The sequence below is a fragment of the Periplaneta americana genome, chromosome 4 (genome assembly GCF_040183065.1).
Source record: "Periplaneta americana isolate PAMFEO1 chromosome 4, P.americana_PAMFEO1_priV1, whole genome shotgun sequence".
Taxonomy (NCBI): domain Eukaryota; kingdom Metazoa; phylum Arthropoda; class Insecta; order Blattodea; family Blattidae; genus Periplaneta; species Periplaneta americana.
This window is the reverse complement of record NC_091120.1, coordinates 104996031-105023540: the sequence shown is the minus strand read 5'-3', so window position 1 is coordinate 105023540 and position 27510 is coordinate 104996031. Positions and strand designations below refer to the sequence as shown.

General features: G+C 35.8%; 1 protein-coding gene across 8 annotated transcripts in view; it reads right to left on the bottom strand.

The window, feature by feature from the left end:
• Positions 1–27510, bottom strand: part of LOC138698100 (uncharacterized) — a 960595-nt gene that overhangs the window by 65081 nt on the left and 868004 nt on the right. For all 8 annotated transcript variants that reach the window (XM_069823820.1, XM_069823825.1, XM_069823823.1 and 5 more), the window contains one exon: positions 12681–12837. In XM_069823820.1, the coding sequence (XP_069679921.1) occupies positions 12681–12837 (157 nt within the window). The remainder of the gene's footprint in view (positions 1–12680; positions 12838–27510) is intronic.

Here is a 27510-nt window from a genome sequence, read left to right as displayed (position 1 = left end):
TGAACACATTCGCGAATTATTACTATTGAGTCGTTTTATAGCGAATTTGTTATACATCCAAGTAGGCTACATTACATGATATTCCAGGTATTCTGATTAATTAGTAAACTCAAAAGACGGAGAATTCAACATTTCACTAATAATTTGAAAGTGTTAATTTGAGGGCTGCAAGTTTCTTTCGTTTTTAATGAATGTGTGTTAAATGCAGTCTCAATTCAACAAATATTATCTATTGGCCATACCGCACCTTTACCAGAATCCAACCAATTATTAGGAAAGTAAATCCAAAATAATATTGTATTTTCCAAAATTTCCATTAATCTCCGCCAAGAGTACAAATCAATCTCCAACAATCTCCGTCGACACCAATATAAAAAACACAAATAATAAGATTAATCTCCATAAATACATGCCCCTGCATGTAAGTGTATAAGTAGGCAGGATGGATGAAGATGAAGGTGATAATGAAGATGAAATCCACCTAAAGTCAGACGTCGAGAGTTTTTAATTTGTTTATTTTACGGCACTTTATCAACTACAATGTTTGTCTAGGTTCTGGGTGAAATGAAAGCGATAATGCCAGCGAAATGCATCCAGAAGCCAGCGCCGAAAGTTACAGAGCATTTTTTCATAATGCATTGAGAGAAAACTACACAAAACTTATAAATAATATGTCGTATATTCTCATTTCGATTTCAATGAAACCAAAGATATGATGTTAGGAAGGTGAAATAAATCCATCCCAACTTAAGCCACCCATGTGGGCACAATGTGTTACCTACATCTTCTGGTGAGGTAGAGAAATTACCAGTAAATTTTGCCTAGAGGTCTCTCATTTAGGAACAGGGTCCCTTTATTCCTAAATCTCAGTCTCGACTTAGTTGTGGCAGCGGTCGGACGTCTTGTAAACAACCTCTGTACTCGCTGTTAATATCAGTGTACTTGTGCTTCAGTCAGTATAGTGAACAGATAATAGTGTATAAACAGTGAAAGTGACTTACTGCATAATTAGGTATACATCAGTCATTGTTTATTGAGATTTACAGTAATTAGAAAAGCAATATGGAATCTTATAAGAGAATCAATACTTTAAAAATCAAATTTCCTGCTACGGCTAAAAAACCATCGGTGTATGAAATACATCAATGGTTAGTGGAAACTATGTGTGTTAATACAGATCAAGTAGATACCATACAGTTACATAACAGAGATTTTGCAATTTATCTGAAATTAGTTTCAGTGACCTTATATAATAAACTACTGAATGAACATAAAGGAGACAAGATGTTTAAATATGAATCGGGAGAAGAAATTCAGATCGTTGTAGGTGCGGCGGATACCCAAAGTACGACAGTGCGAATTTTCAATCTTCCACCTGAAATACCCAACATAATTATTAGTAATACCCTCAGTAAATATGGACAGATTCATGATATTAGATCTGAGAAATGGAATGATCAGTATCCCTACCGGTCAACAATGGAGTGAAAGCTGTAAAGATGGACATTAAAATTCCGATACCCACATTATTGAAAATAGGCATGTACACAGCATCTTTAGCTTATCCAGGGCAAATACAAGTTTGTTTTCGGTGTGGTGAGCCAGGACATTTCAAACAAGAATGTAAACAACAATTTACTACGTTACCCATCCGACCCCATAACAAGAATAGACTATTAAGTGATATTGTTAGGCAACACACACTCATAAATTGTGAAAATGTTCTACTCGAAGAGAATCAAACATTTTCCATACAAGATTCAACAACTCCTGAGGCAGTTTCTTCTCAACATATGGATATTCCAACGGATGGCGATCTTCAAGGCAGTACGGAGGTAGGTGATACTTGTAAACATACAATTCCAAGCACAGAAAATATTATGAATGTTCAGCCAATGCCCACTGACATTAACAGTAACCAACGAGAGGAAAATGAAGGGCCTAGCAACAAAAAATTACGACAAGAGGACGAATCTAGTGTACAGGAAACACACAAACAGTCAAATAACACAACACCAGAAGTTATGCAGATAAAACACTCGCGTGACCCGCGGTTACGACGAACAGCTGTTAACATTCTACCAGAGTCTCCCGCGGTAGTAATTACATCAGACACAAGCAGCAGAAGTGGCAACCCCAGATACTGACCGCACTGTGACAGAGGACGTAAATAAACAAGATCCCTTGACTCAATCCTGGAGCGACGATATGATGGACGAAGAGAGTACGAATGTAACTGAACAAGATGACGATAAACAGGTACCAAATAAAACATCATCAGCTTTTGCCAAAACAAGACAACATCCATATAGAAAAGAGAAACTTAAACCTCGTGAAGAAAACAAACTGGGTTTTCCACTCTTACGCAAATAATTTACTTTCTAATAAAATAATAGAGCTGCATCAGAATAATTATGTGGCTGCGACTTAACTGTGCCATCTACCTGATTATTATGCAGTTTGTAATTAATTACGCTACCTTAAATATAAACTGCATAAGAAGTCAACCAAAACAACAATTGTTAAAGCAGTTTCTCTATAACAATGATATTGATATCTTATTGTTACAAGAAGTCAATATTGAGAATTTCAATTTTATAGGTCCGCAGTATAATTCGATATGTTGGTGATGCAAACAGAGGAACAGCGATAATTTACCGCAGCGGATTATCAATACAACTTTATGAATGACATCAAAGTGGTAGAATAATGACAGTATTGCTTAACACTGGTGCGTTAATAGTAAATCTGGATTTACCATCTGGTTCAAACAACAGGTTCTTACGTGAACAAATGATTGTTCAAGACTTACCATTTTATCTACGTCATAAGTATAATACTTTAATTTTGGGTGGCGACTTTAATAACGTGTTAAATGCAAAGAATCAGAAAGGTGAATATCATCCATCTCCAAATTTACAAAGACTATGTAATGAATTACAAATTTTAGATGCTTGGGAAGTTGTTCATGGAAACAATGTACAATTTACTTTTCATATAGGTCAAGCTGCTTCTCGTCTTGACAGAATTTATGTGAATAAACAGCTGAAAGATAACATTCTTAATGCACAAGTACAACCAGCAGTCTTCAGTGATCATCATGCTCTACTAGTTAAAATGAAGGTCGATAATACCATCCCACCCCATGGAAGAGGTTATTGGAAGTTAAATGAATCCTTACTATATGATGATAAAATCAAAGAAGAGTTCATGCTGAGATGGAAAGCAGCTGACAAACGAGCGAACAACCGCGCACTAACAAATATACAAAAATGGCTTACCATATATAAACCTGCCATTAGGTCCTTCTTTAAATATGTTGGTATTGGTAAGGCTCGTGAACGGAAAAATATGAGTGAATTTTATTACCGATTATTACAGGAACTACTTATGAAACAACGTGCTGGTCAGGATGTGGATGCGGAAATTAAAAACATTAAAACAAAAATTGTACAAATACAAGAATACATTATGGACGGCATTAAAATTCGATCACGCACTACATCAATTACAAATGATTAACATGGATCATTGTATCACTTAGCATCTGAAAAGTCGAAAGGGTCAAACAATTATATACACTCACTATCAAGTGGAGATGATGGGTTAATCACCTCCACCAAAGATATAATGCACCAGGCAGAAATACATTTCACGCAATTGTTTGATACTAAACAGGTTAACATTTATGAACAAGATAAAATACTGGACTACGTAACATCTTCCCTCTGTGATGAAGAAGCATCGTCCCTTACACAACCAATAACCTCTGAAGAAATACTATTAGCACTCAAGACTGCCAGTTCAAAATCAGCACCAGGACCTGACGGTATTGGATATAACTTCTATAAAATATACTGGAACATTATTAAAGAACCGTTAACCAAACTTTTCAATGAACTTTTACATACGACAGGACACCCGATGGGATTCAATGAAGGTATTATCATTCTAATTCCTAAACTGTCACAAGCAAAGACCATACAAGATTATAGACCTATAACCCTATTGAATACAGATTGTAAGTTATTTGCCAAACTTATAGCAAATAGAATCCGATTTCACTTAAAGGACCTTATAGGGGAAGAACAAACATGCGGAATACCTGGACGGAAAATAACTGACAATCTGGAAGCACTACGAGATACAATATTTTATTTTGATAACAATAGACATTAATCAGCTGGACTGCTTTCATTAGACTTCCAAAAAGCATTTGACAATATCAATCACCAATATCTATTTAAAACCATGAATAGGATGAACATTCCGGAAATGATTATCAATGTTATTCGTTTTATGTACTCGGATGCACACTCCCGCATACAAGTTAATGGGTTTTTTACAAAACCAATCAGACTGGCAAGTGGAATCAGACAAGGCTGTCCCTTGTCAATGTTACTTTACTCCATCTGTACAGAACCATTAATTATAATGATTCACCACAATCTTCATGCCGAAATTTGCAATAAAAAATTGTTCACAACATTGGCTTACGCGGATGATATAGTTATACTGTTGAGAAAGGAGCAGCAACCTACACCGTTATGCAATGGCATCTACTGCTAACATAAATTTTAGGAAGTCAAACTTGCTACCCTTGGGACAATGGCCATCATCTCTGACTATGGCAAATATCCCAATTAAAGATGTTGTTAAAATACTTGGCATGTTCATACATAGAGATATAGAGAAGATGATAGAACTAAATTGGAATTTAATTTTAAACAAAATCCGTTACATGTTCTCGAAACAGCTCACTAGGAACTTAAACCTGATACAAAAAATATGGAACATAAATTTATTTATACTATCTAAAATTTGGCACATCGCACAAATAATACCTCTGCCGGAAGATATAGCTCAACGCATTGAATTGGGAATTACTTATTACCTGTGGACAGGGCATATTTATCAAATTGTTAAATCTCAACTGTGGAAACGGACAGAACAAGGTGGATGCGGTCTGATTGCAGTTAATAATAAAAGCAAAGCTTTACTCATTAAAACACTACTGCAAAGGAAAATTAAATATAAAAATTCCATTACATCTGAATTAATATATTTTACTTTGCAACATCCCATATTCCAAAGGATAAAAATGTGTCAGAATAAAATATCAGAACGGCTTCTCAACGATTCTGAGACTATGACGACAAAAGAAATATATACGTCATTATTAGCTGATAAAGAAACCGTCCCCTCCATTATGAAAAAATACCCGAATATGAATTGGAAGAGAATATGGAAAATCTTCACACTACCAAATATTTCAACTGAATGGAAAACAAGTGCATATAAAGTAGTAAATGATATTGTTCCCACAGAAGCAAAAAAGTACCACCATAACATCACGCACTCACCTCTATGTCAACACTGTGGCAGTTTTGATACTCTTCACCATCGATTAACAACATGCCGACCTGTAGTATGGTCGTGGTTGTGTCGAAAATTAATAAATGCATCTCACACGGACAATCCGAACGACGTTCGAAGGATGGTACTTCAACTGGAAATGCCCACCCATAGCAATAAATTCGCACTAACATGGGTAATTATGGGATACTTACACTACATGATCAGTGACAACAATCCAACGATAGCTGGACTACAAAAGTTACTAATGGAAGCTGAAAGGAAACTGAGGAGAAGAGGACATAGCAATTTGTTAATAATTGACAATCAAAGGAACATTCTCAGTATATGAAAATAAAACTCAGTAATTTGTATAAAAAGATATGGCTATTATGTGAATAATTTACGTTATTAACTGTACTCTGTTAATATATATGTATATACATATATCTTTTAAATTGCTACTATATAACTGTAGGTGTAGTCTCCAAAAGTTATTTTGTAAATAGTGATGGAAGCCTTCAAAAAATGATTTAAGATCTAATATATTTTAGCATTACCATAATTTGTTTCATAGTTCATACTTGTCAAATTTTATCATAGTACAACCTTCAAATTGTTCTTTTGTTTAATGTCATAAAGTAATGATATTATATAATTAATTTGTCACAAGATCTCAGGCATTGTATTATGAATAGTTTTATATAACTTACGTCATATATAATGTAAACATAATATGTGACAAAAAAATAAAAAAAAATAATAACTATAAAAAAAATCTAGGAGATCGGCCACCCTCTTTACTTTTCTTCCGGAAGAATCCCTGCTAATTATTTGTATTTCCCTTTAAAGCTCACGGTCAAGTTTTGAACCATTGAACTTGGGATACTATGTTAAGCATGACAATGAGAGTCCACAACGATAGTAGATTAAGTGATATAAATTCTTCCTCTGAACCCCAAATACACACCACACATACAAACACACACTTCTCATACACAAAAACACACAATTATGCTTCTACACACATACAAAAACGCACGCACGCACACACACACATACACACATACATACAAACAGATGTACACACATAAATGCAATAACGTTATGCTTCTGAATAACCGAAATTTCAAAGGGATTCTGTAACCCAAAACCGCAAGCCAAAACACCAGATTTATACCCATGTCCTTGGGTGTAGGACATTTTGAAAACATTTTATTTTTAATTCTCACATGTGTAATGCAAGTGGTGGGTCACATTGATGTAGATTCTGTGGTTTGTAAAGTTAGCACAGGTACTCTCTAGGGATAGCGACACAAATATGGCTATACATTTCTGTGTTTGATAGCGTATAACAGGAGAAATAATTTCCCCACTGACAACGAAATTTTACTGTTATTAGACAAACGTACAGTATGTAACAGGACAAAGAGATACATTGTTCCCTCATGTTATAAAAATGTTGTCTTTATTTCTATAATTTATGGAATAATTATACCGATGATGGTATGAAAAAGACTAAGGGGAAATAATACGTGTTAGGTGATAGTACAATATTAAACACGTTTCGAATGTGTACAGAACTTGTGGTTTAATTGGAAATTTTAGAAAAACTCTCGACGATAATTCAGTTTGAAAGGAACATAGAAATAAATTTCTATATTAAATATGTTCTTAAAAGAGAATAAACTGTAATCTTAAAGTACTAAATAATTTTATGCAAATAGCATTATGCTAAATGAGAATACTCAACGGAGACATGTACAGCATAATACGTGAGGATATAACGTTTATTCTAAGGCAGTAATTACTACGGACATTCTAGACAAAACAGAAACAGAGAAGTTCAAATCCAAAACAAAATTCAGTTTTCGTAATTTTTTTCTAACAACTTGAAATATATTTTACGGTTCACAACACTGTCATATTCAGCAACACTTTGGAACAACATACACATATTGAAGTCACTGAGTGCTCAAAGAATAAACTGCTTCTCATGCCGTTTTCATTATGTTAATTTTGTTGAAGATCTATTTACATAGGTACGCTATAAATAGAACCAAGCGTAGCAAAAGTGCTGTTCAAGGATAGTTACTAATGTGGACACGCAATGATAAAAGCATTTATGTGTTCTGGTAATTACGTAACAACAATATCTCAGCAATTATAGTTCAAAATTTCAAAAAATTCTTTAAATATTTTTGTCCGAGGATGAAATGCATGTGACCTGACCATATTAACTAAATTCACAATCACAGACTATATATATATATATATATATATATATATATATATATATATATATATATATATATATATATATATATATATATATATATATACGTAGATCTGGGTGGCCGGGTAGCTCAGTTGGTAGAGCAGCTGGCTACGGACTGGAAGGTCCGGGGTTCGATCCCAGGTGGTGACAGGATTTTTTCTCGTTGCCAAACTTTCAGAACGGCCCCAAGGTTCACTCAGCCTTCTATAAAATTGAGTACCGGGTCTTTCCCGGGGGTAAAAGGCGGTCAGAGCGTGGTGCCGACCACACCACCTCATTCTAGTGCCGAGGTCATGGAAAGCATGGGGCTCTACCTCTATGCCCCCCAAGTGCCTTCATGGCATGTTACGGGGATACCTTTACCTTTTTATATACGTAGATCTATGTACAATGTGGCTATTTAGCACATAATCTCACGATAGAAAAGCCAATGGAGACTTAAGATTCTAATCATAATGTGCAGAGAATTTTCTTAGCTTACAAATAAAACCATTCCGACAACCCATAATAGCTACTTTCAGTTCCATCTATTGTCACAGAAATCAGCTTTTTTCCACTCACGTCCAAACTTTTCCGCAGTTTTTAACACAGCTTCATCTCCGACAGTGCGAACTTTCAAAGGGACGAGGTCTGAAAATTTGTCGATTGCATTACTTAATTATCTAATCCTCTTAAAGCATAAGTAAACAGTACCTTTATTATCTATTGTCTCACCAAGAGCAAGTGAATAAACATCCATTTATTGAATGTTTGATTTTAATTATTTTACTTAATTGTTGGCCAAATCTGTAATACGGTTTGTAACTGTATAAAGGAACAAACTAATATTCTTAAAATCAGTCACTAATACTGGGCAAATTTCCTCATCGCCTATTATTATATACTACTTAATGACCTTAAGATCCTACAAGACAGAAATGCCTCTCTAGTGAAGTGAGCAGGAGAGTTTATGGACGCAGAACTACGTTTGTCATCGAGGGCTGTTCTATGTGAATACAGGTGAATGAAATGTTATGAATTCCTTTTATTAAGTGAGTGAGTGAGTGAGTGAGTGAGTGAGTGAGTGAGTGAGTGAGTGAGTGAGTGAGTGAGTGAGTGAGTGAGTGAGTGAGTGAGTACAGAGTATGATTAGTTAATTACATAATGGTTTACAGAGTGTGCTTACAGACTAGAATTATAGACTAATACAACGTTAGAATAATTTGAAGGGAAAAATTGTTCCAGGGCTGGATATCGATCCCGGGACCCTTCGCTTAGCGCACGAGTGCTCTACCGACTGAGCTATCCCAGGAATTATACACGACACTATCACAATTCTTCCCTTTATATCCACACAACTCGATTTTTCTCTTGAAATTATTCAAGCCTGCTTCACAGGGAACTTCTACCTGAAAGCCAGATTTGTATAATACCTATATTCGTTACTGTAGGTACATCAACAGAAAGCCACAATTTAAGTCACACAGAATTGTGTACACTCAAAGTTGAGTTTGTGGCGTCTTCTCAGCCCATTTGGGTTGTGTGGTTATAAAGGGAAGAATTGTGAAGTGTTGTGTATAGTTCCTGGAGTAGCTCAGTCGGTAGAGCATGCGCTAAGCGATGGGTCTCAGGATCGATACCCGGCCCCGGAACAATTTTTCCCTTGAAATTATTCAAGCCTGCTTCACAGGGAGCTTCTACCTGAAAGCCAGATTTGTATAATACAAAGTTTATCGTCCATGTACGTGATTTCTGTGCAGTCTTGGGTCCGCTAATGGCAACGGCATCCACGGGCTGTTCAGTCTTCGTGGACACCTCTGAGACCTAGTGACCATTTTGCTCCGTCTGGTGTTGAGCAGTACTCAGGTTTACTATATAGATGGCTGAGGTGACGTCTCGCCGTTCTACAAACGCATAAGTTATGAAGCTAGCTTGCGTCACCGATATCTTGCGCTCTCTCTATCGTCTCTTTTATTAGGAAGCAGTGGTCTTGGGGGCTTGCTTCATTATTCTTGGTATGGTCTTATCTCCTGTTGTGCTCGTGTCTACTTATTCACTCTCTCAATGTTTGATTGTCGAGGTACTTTGAAAGTTCACAAATTTTCAGTTACTTTTTGAAACTTGAGGGCACAATTTTCTTCACAATTTATTTAGTCGATCTGGCTGAGCTCGATTCATCGACATCTCATTCGTCCGGAGAGGTTCAGATCTCACCGAGTTATGAGCTTAGAATGGCTGCTGGATCGTTGTTTTCGTGGCATGTTTTGCCATCCGTCTCCCTGCCCTTCAGAGTCAGACCGATTTCTTTCGGATGTTTAAGGTTACGATACTCTCTTTTGTGTATGGTGGTACAATTTTTGTTTCTCTATGTTTATTTGTTCAAACGTTATAAGCCATTGTAATGTAACGTCTTTCTTCTGGACATCGTCACCGAGCGGTTGGTGATCTACCGTGCCGAATATCGAGACGTCAAAAGACCTGCTTTCAGTGTTCAAATTTAAAATTCATCCTTTGGTGATCTGGCCAGGTCTCATTTATGCTATTAATATTAGGAATTTTGTTCATTTAATTCACAATTTAAATTGAGAGTTCGAATGATGAATGGTAGTGTTGTAACCCGGGTATAATTACCCCATAGCACTTTCTCCATTGATCTATAGATCTATGATCATCTTAGGAAATATTTAAAAAATACTGTAACGCATTATAAAAGCCTCGAGAAGGAAGTCAATAAATTGTGAATGTATTGTCTGGCAGGAAGGAAATTTGCTGACTAAATATGAACTCTGGTTAGACGTCAGAAAACGTTGACACGCACGTGGATACGAATCACAACCTTCAATAAGTGTATTCACACACGCCACATCAAAGAAGTTGGACACGTATGGTCGTGTTTAATTCTAATTTGTTATCGATGAATGAATGTTAATACAACTATTTTCCTGAGGGGAATTACACTGTTTTCACTTATAACGTTATTGCTGTTAAACATAATCCGACGTGCTAATTTGTATTCTTTCTTAATTATGATGAGTTGGGCCGTGACATCGGTATATTTGTATTAGTCTGAGGTGAACATAAGGCGCTCCGGACAGAATGTAGTCGACGTGTTTCAAGTACAGGCAGTGGAAGCGAATTTGACACACCTAAGCAAGCACGTTCCGTGTTTTGTATACGATTATTGCGTATTATAAAATCAGACAATACAATCATTGTATAATAAGGGCTAATATCGGAAAGGTCTAAAATGCCGGTGAGGTTGACAAATCATACTTAAATTGTCACATATGTGGTAAAACGTAAGTCTGAAAAGATGCTTTTTTATATTCAGAGTTTTGCACTACAGTTTTAGAAAGCCGAAAACGTATATGAAATACAATTTTGGTTTCTCTATAATTATCTGTAGAAATGAAATTGATGACGTGAAATATTTTACGTATGCGCCCTTGATTTCATCCGATGTAGAACGCAGTTTTTCCGCATACAAGGTTATACTATCCGACACTCGGCGGTCATTTTCAATTGAAACTTTGAAAATGAGTGTTGTTGTTTATTGCAGCAGCAACCGAAACTAAGCGAACAACATGCATGAAAAGTAACGTACAGAATTGATGTGATAAATAAATTAATGTGTAACAGTTAAATATAGGGAAAGCAAAATTGTACGCCATATACGTTTTCGGCATTCTAAAATTGTAATGCAAAATTCTAAATATAAAGAAAAAACATCTTTTCAGACTTATGCTTTAAAACTTTGTGACTATTTAAGTATGATTTCCAACAATTATTCTCAATCTCACCAGCATTTTAGACCTTTCCGATATCAATCCTTACTATGGAATGATTGTATTATCTTGATTTTATTACACGCAATAATCGTATACAAAACACGGAACGTGCTTACTTAGGCGTGTGTCAAATTCGCTTCCGCTGCCTGTACTTGAAACGCCGACTACATTCTGATCGGCGTCTTATGTTCACCTCAGACTAATACAAATATACCGATGTCATGGCCCTAATGATGACACAGTGATTTTTCTTAAGGCATAAACGTTTTAATACTGTTTTGTCGATTGAAGTTGAGATGCGGTTGTTGAGAAGACAAAAACCCATTGCTTCAAGTAGCGTGGATGAACAGATCATTGTTATTGAACTAATATTAGGTTTTTGAGAGACATGAATTGCAGGAGATATTTCAAGATAGTTCGGAAGAAATTGTGGCATCAGGTGTCGTACACAAGAACGAAGATAACAGATACATTTTGTACGTAATTCTTCATGTTAATAAATTCAATAAATCAGATATAGTTACAGTACGTTTGTAATTAATTTAATCTTTAATCTGAATAGAGAAACCAAGTAGAAAGCCATCGGCGTGGCTCAGTCGGTTAAGGCGCTTGCCTGCCGGTCTGAAGTTGCTCTTGGGCGCGGGTTAGATCCCCGCTTGGGCTGATTACCTGGTTGGGTGTTTTCCGAAGTTTTCCCCAACCGCCAGGTAATCTATGGCGAATCCTTGGCCTCATCTAGCCAAATACCATCTCGCTATCACCAATCTCATCGACACTAAATAACCTAGTAGTTGATAGAGTGTCGTTAAATAACTAACTTAAAAAACACGTAGATTTGCCATATAGCCTGATTAAAACTAGAATAATAAGTAAAACAAGTGCTATGAACTAAAATAAGTATGAGTGAAATTAACTAAACAAGTGGAATTCTAAGGAAGTTGGAAACAAAGTACGCTCAACCTTTTCCATTATAAGGTATTATAGTGGTGGTGTCAGATATCCTGATAAATTTCAGTATGGTCTTTAGTGGGAGTCGAATGCAGTAGCCATCCGTTCCGTAAGTCATCCGACTTAAGTTGTCGCGCATAACACAATTGATGTTAAGAAGTGCGACGCCACAACTATTTGGTTTCAGAGAAACAACGCGACACAACAGTAGCATTAAAACGTGACATCTGTATAACATAACATATCCGTATAAGTATAATCTTTTGTTCTGATAGGTTTCCTATATTCCAGAAATAACATCTTGAAATGGAATTTAGTTCTCTCCCACTTACCTTCCAGAACGATGAGCATCACGGCCGCAGGTTTGGCGTCGGCGGGCCGACACGTGTAGTTTCCCGAATCCACGTATGTCACCGCGGCTACGGTGAGCTTGCTAGTCGTCTGGATTTCTGTTCTTTCTGTGTCAATACTTATCCCTCCGCGTTCAGACTGAAACAGACACAAAGAAATGATTGTACCGAAGTTGGAGAAACACGTAAATGTTGAAATTTAGAAATCGCTAAAACGGGGAAGTGCGCTGTAGCGCCGCAGTTAAGACTTAAAGTCTTGGTTTTTCTGAACCGACGCATGCGACGTGCGAGGTGCGAGGCCCGCCTCGCACAAATCCGGACTATGCAAGAAATAGTGAGTGGTTTCTATAACTGCGAGGTGTGCAGGCCTCGCATGTCGCAGTTATAGAAACCATTCACTCTCTATCTCGTGTAGTCCGGATTTGTGCGAGGCGGGCCTCGCACCTCGCACGTCGCATGCATCGGTTCAGAAAACCAAGGCTTAATGCGGAAAAGTCGGAAAATTGCGAGAGTGCCGTGAATTTGTATTTATTAGTCCTTGTTAAAATGTTACTTTAAATTACAAAAATGAATTTCAAGATGATTACGTCATTGAAAGAAATCACCAAGACATTCTAAGTAATATTACGCTCTTTGATCGCGTTGCAATATATTTGCTTTGTTTCCTTTAATTTTGATCAAGCTATTCATTACGTGTCTTCACATCATATTTTAATCATATTTTAATATATCTTTCAAAGAAGTATCTCTTTTGTACCTTTCCCAATGACTAACCATTTGTTGTTTTATACTTTCCATTCGGTTAAAATTATTCAATAAGTTTCTGTAACTCTAAATATTAAATTTCTTCAGGCATAATATTAGTAAACATAAAGTGCTCGCAGACATTTCATGTCAACTAATTGAAACTCCTCCGGTGTATTTTAAATATCAGCAGTATTTCTGCATTAAATACAACTTAATTAAAACAATTTATTTTCATTGTAGCATGTCCGTTAATTAGGGAATATTCAGATACATCTCAATGCTATAAATGACAGCAGTAAATATAATGAACTCATTCCTATAATTGAAAATAAATGTTCAAAATATAATATCACATTTCCTTTGTTCTAATATATCTCCATTGAGACTGCATTTTTCATATAAAAAGTTAATTACTTTCTGCCGTAACTGAACGAAAATATCATATATTTTATTTCATTTCATTAATCACAGAGTTTCATTTGCTATACATCCGGAAGTGGTAAATCAATCTTCCGAGCTCTGATAAAGTAGTATAGCGGCTGGTAAAAATTTTCGAAGTCCACCCATTCAAAATAGATTTCTTTTCCGAGTTGTACACCAACAACCCTGTTGTTTCTTCCCTTTTCAAAAAGTTAAACACTGATTTTATGTTTGTTAAAACCATTGCCTTCAAACGGGTATAACTCGTTTAACGTTAAATAAAATGTGTTTAATATTTATCAATACAACATTAGAAATGTGCAATTATAATACAAGTTATTAGTATAGTCTAATGATGGTGAAGAACCCGTATAATTCCTTGCAGATATTATATCAGTAAAGTTGTCTTAATTTCTTGAATAACTAAATAAGTTACACACCAACATAAATGTATTTTAAAACTATAAAATATATATCGAGGGCATCATACTAGAAGGTAGAGATGGCCGATATTTCACAAACCGATATTTTGTCACAGGTATTTTTTTGTCACAGATAAACCTGTGACTGATGACGCGAAATATCTGTGACAAAATATCGCTATCGAAATCTGCTCCGTATTCAGTACTCTGTCACCGTTGCAACGTCTGTGACTGATATTTTCTCCTCTACGTCGTGGGTTTGCGCATGCGCATGATACAATAACAGCAATCGGGCGGTGGTATTTGATTATTTTTTCGTGATATTTTGTTCAATATTATTTTTGTCATGAATCTGACATTTTGTTTTCATATTTTAGTCTGTATATATGTTTTATAAATATTTTATGTGTTCCCCGAGATCTTCACATTTTCATATTAAGCTTACTGTCAATTTATATTAATTTGTAAGTATTTTCCACTCAATTAAAACCGAACGAGACAAAACTGGCTAATATGATGGGCAACTTATTTCGCTAAACTAACCTTGAGGTAGTTCCCTTCATATTCCCCTTATACACCTTGCATATACGAATCTGTGACAGGTCAGGTTTGGTTGGTTTAAGCTTTTATTATGCCTAGACATATAGGATCAACGACTAAACTAGCGTTGAGGTAGTTCCCTTCGTACTCCGCATGTACACCTTGCATATACGAATCTGTGACAGGTTAGGTTTGGTTAGTTTAGGCTTTGTTATGCCATGGATATACGATCAACTGCATCTCCACAAAAAATCAAATTCAACGATTTTCACTTCCGAAATCACCTAAACTACCTCAGCGCTAGTTTAACCCGAGGAACTGTCTCTCCACAAAAAAATAAAATAAAAAAATCCTTATAAATGCAACGATTTTCACATTCGAATTCGCCGAAACTACTTCAGCGCTAGTTTCACCATCTTATTATAAATTATATAATGACTACACGATTTAAATAGTAATAATACCATTGGTTACCAATACTTTATCTTGTGTAAAATCCTGTCTGAACAACAGTTTTGTTTTGTAATTATTTTCCATTGTTTTTCGGAATACTGATGTTTCGTTAATTTTTATTCTGACTCAATATTATAATGTTAATGCAGGATCAGTTTTTAAAACGATTAGGATAATCACATAACCTCAATTTCTCCATACTCAACTATATTAAAAAATTATATCTACAATCAACTGCGATATAACCTCTTGGTATATGAGGTTAACTTTTTACGTGTTTCTGTTGAGTTAGCTTAGTATTTATTTGTTAATGGTACATGTACATAACTTATTTGTTGCATTTTCCCATATACACCACTGATGTGTGGCGTGTATAGAGAATTCGTATTCACATTGCACTTCTCTTCAATATTTCCTGTTAATTTTTATCGGTGTGACAAAATATCGGTGTAATTCATGCATATTGTGCTTACTTATCGATATAAAATATCAGTGTGACAAAATCACAGATAAAAGTCACAGATATTTAATTGTCACAGTCACAGTTGTCACAGATACTTGGAAATAACGTTTAAGCTCAACACTACTAGAAGGGCATATCAACAAATGTTAAGTTATTGAAATATGTATTGAAACCTATTTATGTTTGAAAACAATCTTTTGAGAATTACAATGGGCATGAAGAAGAATCAAAGATAGTACCCTGTTAAGTAGACAAGGATAGGAAAAAATTATTCCATATTTAAATTGCTCTAATATAAGCTTGCAGTTATGTTGATACACCCTTTTGCCATGAAGCTCTCGATATATACGTGATGTTTCAGTGCCCGTATCACTAACACTTACGGCTGATATAATGATAGGAAGCGAATTGAGATTACAAGCTTAGCTCCAAAAGGCGAATTATAACCTCTTATATTTTTTATTAAAACATGACGAATCCGAACCAATTCTCTTTTATGCATGAATAATGAAATGTATGCTGCAGAAGAAAACTTACAAGCATATCGGTAATAACTCTTTGAAATTCCGTATAGTTATACAGGGACATCATTTTATTTTTACTAACATTTTTAATATTAACCTGTCTATACTTTAGAGAACCGGAAACACCGCTTGCTCCCCCCTCCAAGACTGGAGTTCGATGAGACTGGCGTAAAACACAAATCACTCTACTAGGTATAGGAAGGAAGAAAAGTAGTTCATCCATTTACGTAAACTAGGAAATATCGCGATTTTGAGTTTGATAATTTTCATTAGGTTTTTCTTTAATCAAAGTACAGTACTGTATTAAGAATAAGTGTTTTTACTCACGAAGTGAGTTATCCATGCGAACGTATTCATTATGCAGTGTATATTATACTATCTACAGCACATTAGCGTACAATATAGAGAAAGAAGTTAAATTGAAAAATAATCATAATATGAATACTTAAACACAATTTTGAAAATGGTGGCCGTTCATTTCGATACAGGCTTCAGTTCTTTTGTGCATATTATCGCACTATAGACTATTGCATCTAATTCCAATTGCCAGTTTCGTCCTTCGTACTAGTAACTCATGTTGAAATAATTCTGTACCTACTCTACGTACTGTAAATTCAATCTTCACTTCTGCCCGACCCGAAAATATAAAATTACTCAGACATGCTATCTACTGTCCATCCAAGTGGTTATGCCGCAGGATTGTAGAAAGGGAGGAAATCACGTGACAGTTAATTACTTAACGAGGCCCTTTTATTTAAGTCAAATTAAACAACTGTACAATATTACGTCCATGTATTGTGGGTCCCTATCACCACGGCATGGCGCGTCCTCAGGTTGCGGATAGAGGAGACGGCCTCCAGATATGGAGGGTAGCTGCGAATATATTGAATAAGCACTCGTGGACAGCCGATAAGGGGTGGTCCTCCAGCTTGGGGGTTGGGCGAAGGGCTAACAACCCATCACCGTAAAAAACAGCTTGTTACGTATCCCTATAATAAGCCTCGGAATAGGACTGATTCTCTGGCACGACCACAGCAAAGGAATAAGGATTTGAGATTTGGCACTTGGAACGTAACTAGCCTTTATAGAACAGGAGGGGTAACATTAGTAGCAAAAGAACTAGCTAGATATAGAATAGACTTCGTAGGAGTACAAGAGGTTAGGTTAGATGGGAATGGCATATCACAAATAGGAGATTACTTGTTGTATTATGGGGAAGGAAACAATAATCACCAATTAGGAACAGGATTCTTTGTTCATAAAAGAATAAAATCAGCAGTAAAAAAGGTCGAATTTATCAGTGACAGGTTATCATATTTAGTACTTAAGGGTAGATGGTGCGATATCATAGTTATAAATGCTCACGCCCCTACAGAAGAGAAAGACGACCATATAAAGAATAGCTTCTATGAGGAATTGGAACATACTTTTGATCAGTTCCCTAGATATCTCATGAAAATTTTATTGGGGGATTTCAATGCTAAAGTAGGACGGGAGGATATTTTTAGACCAACTATTGGAAAAGAGAGCCTACACGCAATTAGTAGTGACAATGGAGTTAGATTAGTCAACTTTGCCACATCGAAACATTTAATTGTCAAAAGTACAACATTCCCCCATAAGGATATACATAAATATACTTGGACTTCTCCAGATGGATTGACACACAACCAAATAGATCACATCTTGATAGATAAACGGAGACATACTAGTATAGTAGATATTCGAACTTTCAGGGGTGCAGACTGTAATTCTGACCATTATTTGGTGATTGGAGAATTAAGAGAAAGATTATCAGTAGCCAAGCGAGTAGAGCAACAAGTTAATATTACTAAATTCAATATTTTGAAATTAAAGGACGAGGAAGCTAAGCAAAATTATCAGGTCGAAATTTCGAATAGGTTTGCCACTTTAGAAAGTTCCGACGAAGTTAAGAAAGAATTAGATGTTAATAGCGTCTGGGAAAATATCAGAGATAGTATCAAAATTGCAGCTGAGCAGAGCATAGGTTATTATGAAACTAAGAAAAAGAAACCGTGGTTTGATGAAGATTGTTGCATGGTAGTAGAAAGAAGGAAACAGGCAAAATTGAAATTCTTACAGGATCCAGTTGAGGAGAAGAGAGATAATTATTTCAATGAAAGACGGGAAGCAAGTCGTACACTTAGGAATAAAATGAGAGGTTACTTGAAGGAAAAACTGAATGAGGTAGAAACAAATAATAAGAATAAAAACATTCGAGATTTATATAAGGGTATAAAGGAATTTAAGAACGGATATCAGCCAAGGGTAAACGTGATCAAGGATGAGAATGGTGACTTGCTTGCAGACTCTCCATCAATCCTAAACAGATGGAAAAACTATTTTGCGCAACTACTAAATGTACATAGGCCAAATAGAAATGATCGGGACGAAATTGAAATACAAACTGCTGAGCTATTTATACCCGAACCCACACTTTCAGAAGTCGAAATTGCGATAGAAAATCTGAAAAAGTACAAGTCTCCAGGTATCGATCAAATTCCAGCAGAATTAATACAAGAGGGTGGGAGTGCATTATATAGCGAAATTTATAAACTTGTACTTGCTATTTGGGAAAAGGAAATTGTACCAGAACAATGGAAGGAGTCCATAATTGTACCTATTTTTAAAAAGGGGGACAAAACCAACTGTGGTAACTTTCGAGGAATATCACTTTTGTTGACGTCGTACAAAATTTTGTCCAATATTCTTTTGAGAAGATTAACTCCGTACGTAGATGAAATTATTGGGGATCATCAGTGCGGTTTTCGGCGTAATAGATCGACTATTGATCAGATTTTTTGTATTCGACAGATAATGGAGAAAAAATGGGAGTATAAGGGTACAGTACATCAGTTATTCATAGATTTCAAAAAGGCTTATGACTCGGTTAAGAGGGAAGTATTATATGATATTCTTATTGAATTTGGTATTCCCAAGAAACTAGTTCGATTAATTAAAATGTGTCTCAGTGAAACATACAGCAGAGTCCGTATAGGTCAGTTTCTATCTGATGCTTTTCCAATTCACTGCGGGCTAAAGCAGGGAGATGCACTATCACCCTTACTTTTTAACTTCGCTCTAGAATATGCCATTAGGAAAGTTCAGGATAACAGGCAGGGTTTGGAATTGAACGGGTTACATCAGCTTCTTCTCTATGCGGATGACGTGAATATGTTAGGAGAAAATGCACAAACGATTAGGGAAAACACGGAAATTTTACTTGAAGCAAGTAGAGCGATCGGTTTGGAAGTAAATCCCGAAAAGACAAAGTATATGATTATGTCTCGTGACCAGAATATTGTACGAAATGGAAATATAAAAATTGGAGATTTATCCTTCGAAGAGGTGGAAAAATTCAAATATCTTGGAGCAACAGTAACAAATATAAACGACACTCGGGAGGAAATTAAACGCAGAATAAATATGGGAAATGCGTGTTATTATTCGGTTGAGAAGCTCATATCATCCAGTCTGCTGTCCAAAAATCTGAAAGTTAGAATTTATAAAACAGTTATATTACCGGTTCTTCTGTATGGTTGTGAAACTTGGACTCTCACTCTGAGAGAGGAACATAGGTTCAGGGTGTTTGAGAATAAGGTGCTAAGGAAAATATTTGGGGCTAAGCGGGATGAAGTTACAGGAGAATGGAGAAAGTTACACAACACAGAATTGCACGCATTGTATTCTTCACCTGACATAATTAGGAACATTAAATCCAGACGTTTGAGATGGGCAGGGCATGTAGCACGTATGGGCGAATCCAGAAATGCATATAGAGTGTTAGTTGGGAGACCGGAGGGAAAAAGACCTTTAGGGAGGCCGAGACGTAGATGGGAGGATAATATTAAAATGGATTTGAGGGAGGTGGGGTATGATGATAGAGACTGGATTAATCTTGCACAGGATAGGGACCGCTGGCGGGCTTATGTGAGGGCGGCAATGAACCTTCGGGTTCCTTAAAAGCCATTTGTAAGTAAGTAAGTAAGTATAATATCACGTAAACTTCCCATTCCTAAGAGAAATTAATGTTTTCAGAAAAGAGCTAAGACAGCCCAGCTATTACAGAGGGGTGAGCAGAAGCAGGTGGGGGAAATCGGGATGCGACGTAGGCAAACGGACAGTACCTGTGCGAAAATATGATTCAATATTGAAAGCTCTTTCGTCACTGGAAAACGCGAACATATTTCTGGAACGTACTATACTCAGTAACTCAGTACTGCTTACTATCTGCGGTCTTGGTTCTGTGTGGAGTTGGAACTTAGTTAGTAGAAGGGGTGGGAGTGAAGTACATTCAAAACCTCAGGTACAATATAAATTGAAATAAAAATAAAATGATGTCCCTGTACTATTGTACATAAAAATTGCGTAAATTTTATTCTAGACTCACAGCGATTTACACCAAACTGTTGTCAGTGTATTCTTATGGATATTAAAATAGTTATTAACTATTATCTGCTAAAGTTCCTCTTTGCGACAGGCATCCCAATAGGGCGCAATTGGTTTGGCCAGAATTTTTCTTACTCGGGATCACTTAACTGATAATGAAAAGTATTACAATGGTTTTAAGCCATTTCTATTTGATTTCACACCTACTTATTTTTGTTGGGGAGAATGTTTAAATTGGTAATGTCTCTTGTACATATGATTGCATTTCTTATTCCAGTCTTTCTCCGTTCAATCCTTACCTATACTTTTTGGTCCATACCCCAAATCTCAATAGCCTACAGTGCATATGAAGAGAACGCATATGTCACTGTTGATAGTGATTCGTCTGTCGGACGGGAACGTTAAGCCTGGCGGCCCCCATGGTGCTATTCGACAGGGTAGGTTATGTGCCGGCTCCGGGTTTTCCCTTCTTCCTTCCTCATCTTGATCGTAATCCTCACCCATTCCCTACACTATACTTACAAGAACAATTATACTATGTACATACACTCACCCCAGTACACGACATAACTCTCCACATATACTCATAATCTGCAATTTGAAAATGGGTCACAGTTCTGCCATCTACAGTATCCGGAATATGCGGAACTCGAATCACGAAAGTGAAGTGGGTAGGCATTAGAAAAACACAAACACACACATTTTTTATCCATTGCAATAGTTTGTTTTATTGCTTCAACCAACTTTGCTTTCTTTAGAGGTTGACAACATTGTACCCCCAATTTTCCTTCAATATCTCTACAGGGTTCGATTAGAAACTGCTACTCCAATTTTTTTTTCTCCCCCCCCCCCCGGAAATGATTAGTCGAATTTCCCCATCTGTTCTCATAGATATTAGTTTTCGGCAATATTTTTCTTCCCTATCCGATTTTAAATCTTCGTGTCTTTATTTTATTATTTATATATTTCTTGCTGAAGACTGGAACACTCCATCTATCACAGCAATTCTCGTTGGGTGTAACAACAGTGTAACTCCTTAGAGTGAAGTCAAGATCTTTTCCCACTTCTAGTTCATAATTGGAAAGCCGTACAGATTTTAAAACACATTAAATTTACTTGCATTTGGCCTATGTATTTCAATAGACCTATAATCAAACCAATCCTTATTTCTATAAGTTGATTAAAAGCTACTAACAATAGCGAGTTCTGAGAATGAATCGCAAGACTGGAATCAAATAATTATTCCATTAAATGTGGTCATAACTTCAAATTGAGAGAATCATACATCTTATACACCAAATATATTAATTTGGAACCTCACTATTACATGATTTAGCGTATTACTGCCACTTCGGAATCCGGATTTAAAAATTGGTACAGAAAGTTGTGTTTTCAAACTTTACTGCCAAAGTATCAAAACAAAATGTTTCTACAAGCGTTTTTTCTACTTGTTATGAAGTGGCTCAAATTCAAAACTGATTTGAGGGGAAGTGGTTCAAAAGCATTATGCTGCCCACGTATGTGGCTCAAATCCGTTTCTCCGTCCCAATATGCAAGCGTAGAATAGAGTCTGTCTGCCTCTGTAATCTTTTAGTTGAAAATATTTCGAATTATAACTTGCAAGCAGTGAAACATTTTCACATTTGCTTTCCTATTCTCAAGTTTCTTATATATATGATAAATAGGACCGGTTTGTTCAACCTTTGTTAAAATGCGCCTAACATAGCTTTAATTAACTGTAAGTTAAAAGTATAAATTGCTGTTAAAAATATATCGTTTCTTCAACTTTATATTTCACATTTTAACATTCTGTTTGACAACTCTCTGTTAGGACCAGAGATTCTAGAGCAGGTGTTCTCAACCTTTCTAAGATTGTGAGCACTGTCCACATGTGATACTAAGTACGCGTGCACCATGAAATAGAATAGCTTTATTATTTTTAATTGATCATTTTAGGACGCTTTATCAATTGCTTCGGTTATCTAGCGTCTGAGTGAAATGAAAATGATAATGCTAGCGAGATGAGACCGTGGTCCAGCGCCGAAAGTCACCCAGCATTCGCTCTTAATTGGTTGAGGTAAAACCCCGGAAAAAATTCAACCCGGTAACTTGTCTCAACCAGTATTTGAGTCCGGATCCGCTCGGTACACGATCAGGCAGGCTAACCGTTACTCCATAGAGGTGAACTCGAATAGGTTTAATAGGACTATATGAATACATAAATGAAATAAATAAATAAATAAATAAATAAATAAATAAATAAATAAATAAATAAATAAATAAATAAATAAATAAATAAATAAATAAATAAATAAATAAATAAATAAATAAATAAATAAATAAATAAATAAATAAATAAATAAATAAATAAATAAACAAATAACATTTTAAAACACTTACCAGGGTAGTGCTATCCTTGAATTTTACTGTCTTGACATCTTAAATAAATTTAATATTGCTCGTAGAAGATAATATAAATACTGAATTTGAATATTATCATCTAACTAGCAATTTAAATTTATCTACGCCATTGTAATTTCTGGTGCTTGAAAATAATTTAGGCTATCTTATAGCTACGGGAAATTTTCATATATGATCGGAGTTCCTTATAATTATTTGCTAGGGGGAATTAATTTTCCCTGAGGTAGGATCACCCTCTGGACCATTCCATCAATTAATCACTGATTATTCGGACACCTAAAGACTAATACACGTATGCACAAGCGCAAGTATACACACACATTTACACGCACACACATATAGATATACTGTCAACAATGAAACATAATTATATCCTGTACTCACAAGAGTGTTTACATAACGATATTACTAGGCGTAATGAAATTGAACCCCTCCACGCTCTTTCACAACGTTAATTACAGTGTAATCGAAAATTATATCGAACCTGTTATTGTGTCCCCAGTACGTAGAAGCCAGTGAAAAATATTTCGTACTCTTAATACTACCTGTCCTCAGAATATCTTGAATATTAACAATTCTCTCTCCATTTTAACTTTTCCACACAACATACACTGTACTTCTAAAAATATTTGACACTTATACGAGTAGTGATTCAAATTATGTTCATGTGACCATACACAGGGCCTTGGGGGGTACAAGTTTTCAGTTCCTTAAAGTAATGCAGGTCATAAAATTTAAATTTGCTAATTCTAAATAAAGCAGTAAAACAAGTGAACATTTTGAAATACTTGGGGTGTAGTATAAGCATTATACACTACTAATATACAGCTGCCAGAAAGTAAAAAGGAGGATAGTAATGGCCAAGGAGGCTTTTAATAAAAAAGGAGCTTTCTCTGCGGACCTCTTAAAATAACTAAGGAAGATATTAGTGAAGTGCTTTGTGTGGAGTGTGGTATTTTATGATGCAGAAACATGGACATTTCGACGAAGTGAAGAGAAGCGAATAGAAGGACTTGAAATGTCGGTATGGAGAAGAATGGAGCGTGTGAAATGGACAGACAATAAAAAATGAAGCTGTGTTGGAAAGAGTGAGTGAAGAAAGAATGATTCTGAAATTAATCAGTAGGAGGCAAAGGAATTGGTTGGGTCACTGGCTGAGAAGAAAATGCCTACTGAAGGATGCTCTGGAAGGAATGGTGAACGGGAAAAGAGTTCGGGGCAGAAGAAATCAGATGATAGACGACATTAAGATACTGTATATGGTTCACATGAGGAGACAAAGAGTAAGTCTGAAAATAGGAAAGATTGGAGAATGCTGGGTTTGCAGGCAAATATCTGTCTTTGGGAAGAACACTATTAATGAATGATATTTTCATGGACTCAATGAATTCATTTTCATCTCTTTTGTAAATTTGGTATAATATTCAGCTCGGAAAAAAAAGAAAATATTGCTGGTTCGAAGTTCGCAAAAAATATGAAATCTACTTCAATAGTGATCCACCATCTAGATTAACCATGTACCGTAATTTCCCATAACTATGGTCCAGGCACCCAACTATGTTCCAAAACGCATTATGTACTACTTAGTCCCCCAAGAGTTCGGTGTTTGCCATTTAAGGCGCCGATGTGATGGAATTATGTTCCCCATAGATGCTTCTATCTTCCATTACACGTGGCAATGATATGGATGCTTAACAAGGTCAGTGTGCATCGTTCTACTGAATGTCTGCAAAACGAAATCATTCAGTTTCTGATTGTCTGTTTTATTAAGCTCTCCTCTGCAGAACTGGTACGTTGTAGATATATGATTCTTTGTACAATTAAACCTGGCTATATAGTGTTTACTTTCACGTAATAATTAGACTGGCGGAGGTTAAGAACTCTGCGTGAAAAATGTTTAACCTCAAGGCTACAAGTCAGTCTTCAACTATGTACCACAATTTTTCGTGGACCATAGTTGTATTTCATTATAAAATATTTGTTTCAATAAAGTGTGATCAATGTGATTATTTAGTTCTGCAAATGCGGTATCTCAGTATATTCTAAAACACAATTTAACATTATAGTCAAGTAAACAAAGAAACAGGCTGTTCTAGCATCAATGGTATTAGCACGAATGATGATCCGGTAAAACGAAAACTTCAGGGTAGAAAGAAAAGAACCGTCCCTGTAAGTGACTATGAGAGCGATGAAATTGAATTGGATACAGATTATGATGTTTCCGGTGTTCTCTCCATATTTACAGACAGTGAGTCAGATGTGGAAAAGAAGAAGAAATTTGTTAAAATAATGCTATAGGCACATAGTTATATGGTAGTTACTTATGAAGAGGAATTGTGGCCAGGGAAAGTTTTGGAAGTGAAGAACAATGGAGCTGTTGTTTCATGTATAGTAAGAAGCGGCAATTACTGAGGTGGCGAGAAATGGAAGACATTTTATTCTATAGAAAGGTAAACATAATGAAACAAATTGAAGACCCCAAATGCGTCTCGAAATCTATTTTCAATTTCAGATTTACAAGAGAATTGGAGATTCAAAGGATCGAAATAAGCCTAATGAATGTAGTTCTCAGTACGATAAATAAATATTATCATTGACTTTATTTGCATAATATTTTGCTAAGAATGTGTTTATTTTGATACCGTACTTTTGTTCTTTAATAGACACTCACCTGCGAAAAAACCGGGCCAACTACATTTTCTTTAAAAATTTTTAAAATTATAGGATTTTTTAAATAATTGTAGTAGTAGTAGTAGTAGTAGTAGTAGTAGTAGTAGTAGTAGTAGTAGTAGTAGTAGTAGTAGTAGTAGTATTTATTTATTTATTTAACCTGGTAGAGATAAGGCCGTCAGGCCTTCTCTGCCCCTCTACCATGGGATTACAACTATAATATGAACAATAAAATTACAATTAACATTAAATTTACAATTACAATTACAATAAAAATTAAAGTACGACAAGATTACCAGATTAATGAAAGCTAGACATTTTATCATAGAAGTTAAGAACAAAGAATATTTTTGTATTCACTGAATTACAAATTAAACCTACAATAACAAAAATCTATAGTAATGAAATTACCGGATATTGAAGTATTTTGTGATAGATTAAGGGAACTATTTACAAGAAACCATGTCTGAACGAGTCTCAATTATTGACCAAGTGCCTAGTAAGTTTGCGTTTGAATTCAATTTTATTTCGACAGTCCCTGATGCTAGCAGGTAACGAATTCCATAGACTTGGCAGGGCTATTGTGAAAGAGGATGAGTATGAGGAGGTGCGATGGGATGGTATTGTTAGTATTGTTTCATGGCGAGAGCGTGTGTTCATATTGTGGTGGGAAGAAAGGTAAGTGAAGCGAGACGACAGGTACGAAGGAATAGAAGAGTTCAAGATTTCGAAGAGAAGGAGAAGTGAATGTAAATTTCTTTTCTTATCTAGTTTAAGCCAACTTATTGTTTCCAGGGATGGGGTAATATGATCATATTTACGAACATTGCTTACAAAACTTACACACAAGTTATGAGCACGTTGAAGTTTCGTTTTGTTGTCGCTTGAAAGATCAGTCAGTAAAATGTCAGCAGAGTCAAAATAGGGAAATACAAGCGTCTGCACAAGGGACTTTTTTAAGCAAGAGGGAAGATAAATATTTATCCTTTTTAGCACATGGATAATAGAATATACTTTTCTGCAGGTTTCTGTGATTTGCAAGCCCCATTTGAGATTATTATCCATGTGAATGGCAAGATTTTTTACCGAAGAACTGAAAGGGATATGCACTGTACTTACTTTAACGGGGGATATGTCAAGGTGTTTTACAGCGTCGGTTTGCCGTTTCTTTCCTAATATAATTGCTTGTGTCTTTCCAGGATTGATATTAAGATGGAATTTCTTTGTCCATGTCACAATCGAGTCAATGTCTTCGTTCAATTTATCTATAGCGTCATTTATTCGGTCTAAGCGGGAAGAGATGTAGCATTGAAGATCGTCAGCATACAAGTGATAGTTGCAATGCCTTACAAGAGATGTAATATCATTGACATATATTGTGAACAACAATGGTCCGAGTACCGAACCCTGTGGTATACCTGATGTTATGTTAAGCCAGGAAGAGCTTCGATTCCCGGATACAACACATTGTTGTCTTTCCCGTAAGTAGGATTCGAACCAACTCACAGCAGTCTCTATCAAATGCAGATTTCTCAATTTAAGGGTGAGCAGGTCAAAATTTACAGAGATGAAAGCTTTGCCAAGGTCAAGAAGTATTAGTATTGTTACTTTATTAGAGTCGATTGCTTCACGAATGTCTTCGGTCACTTTAAGTAGAGCAGTGATTGTGTTGTGTCCAGCTCTGAAACCTGACTGATACTTGTCGAATAGTTTGTGTTCGTTCAATTGTAGGTATGCTGAGG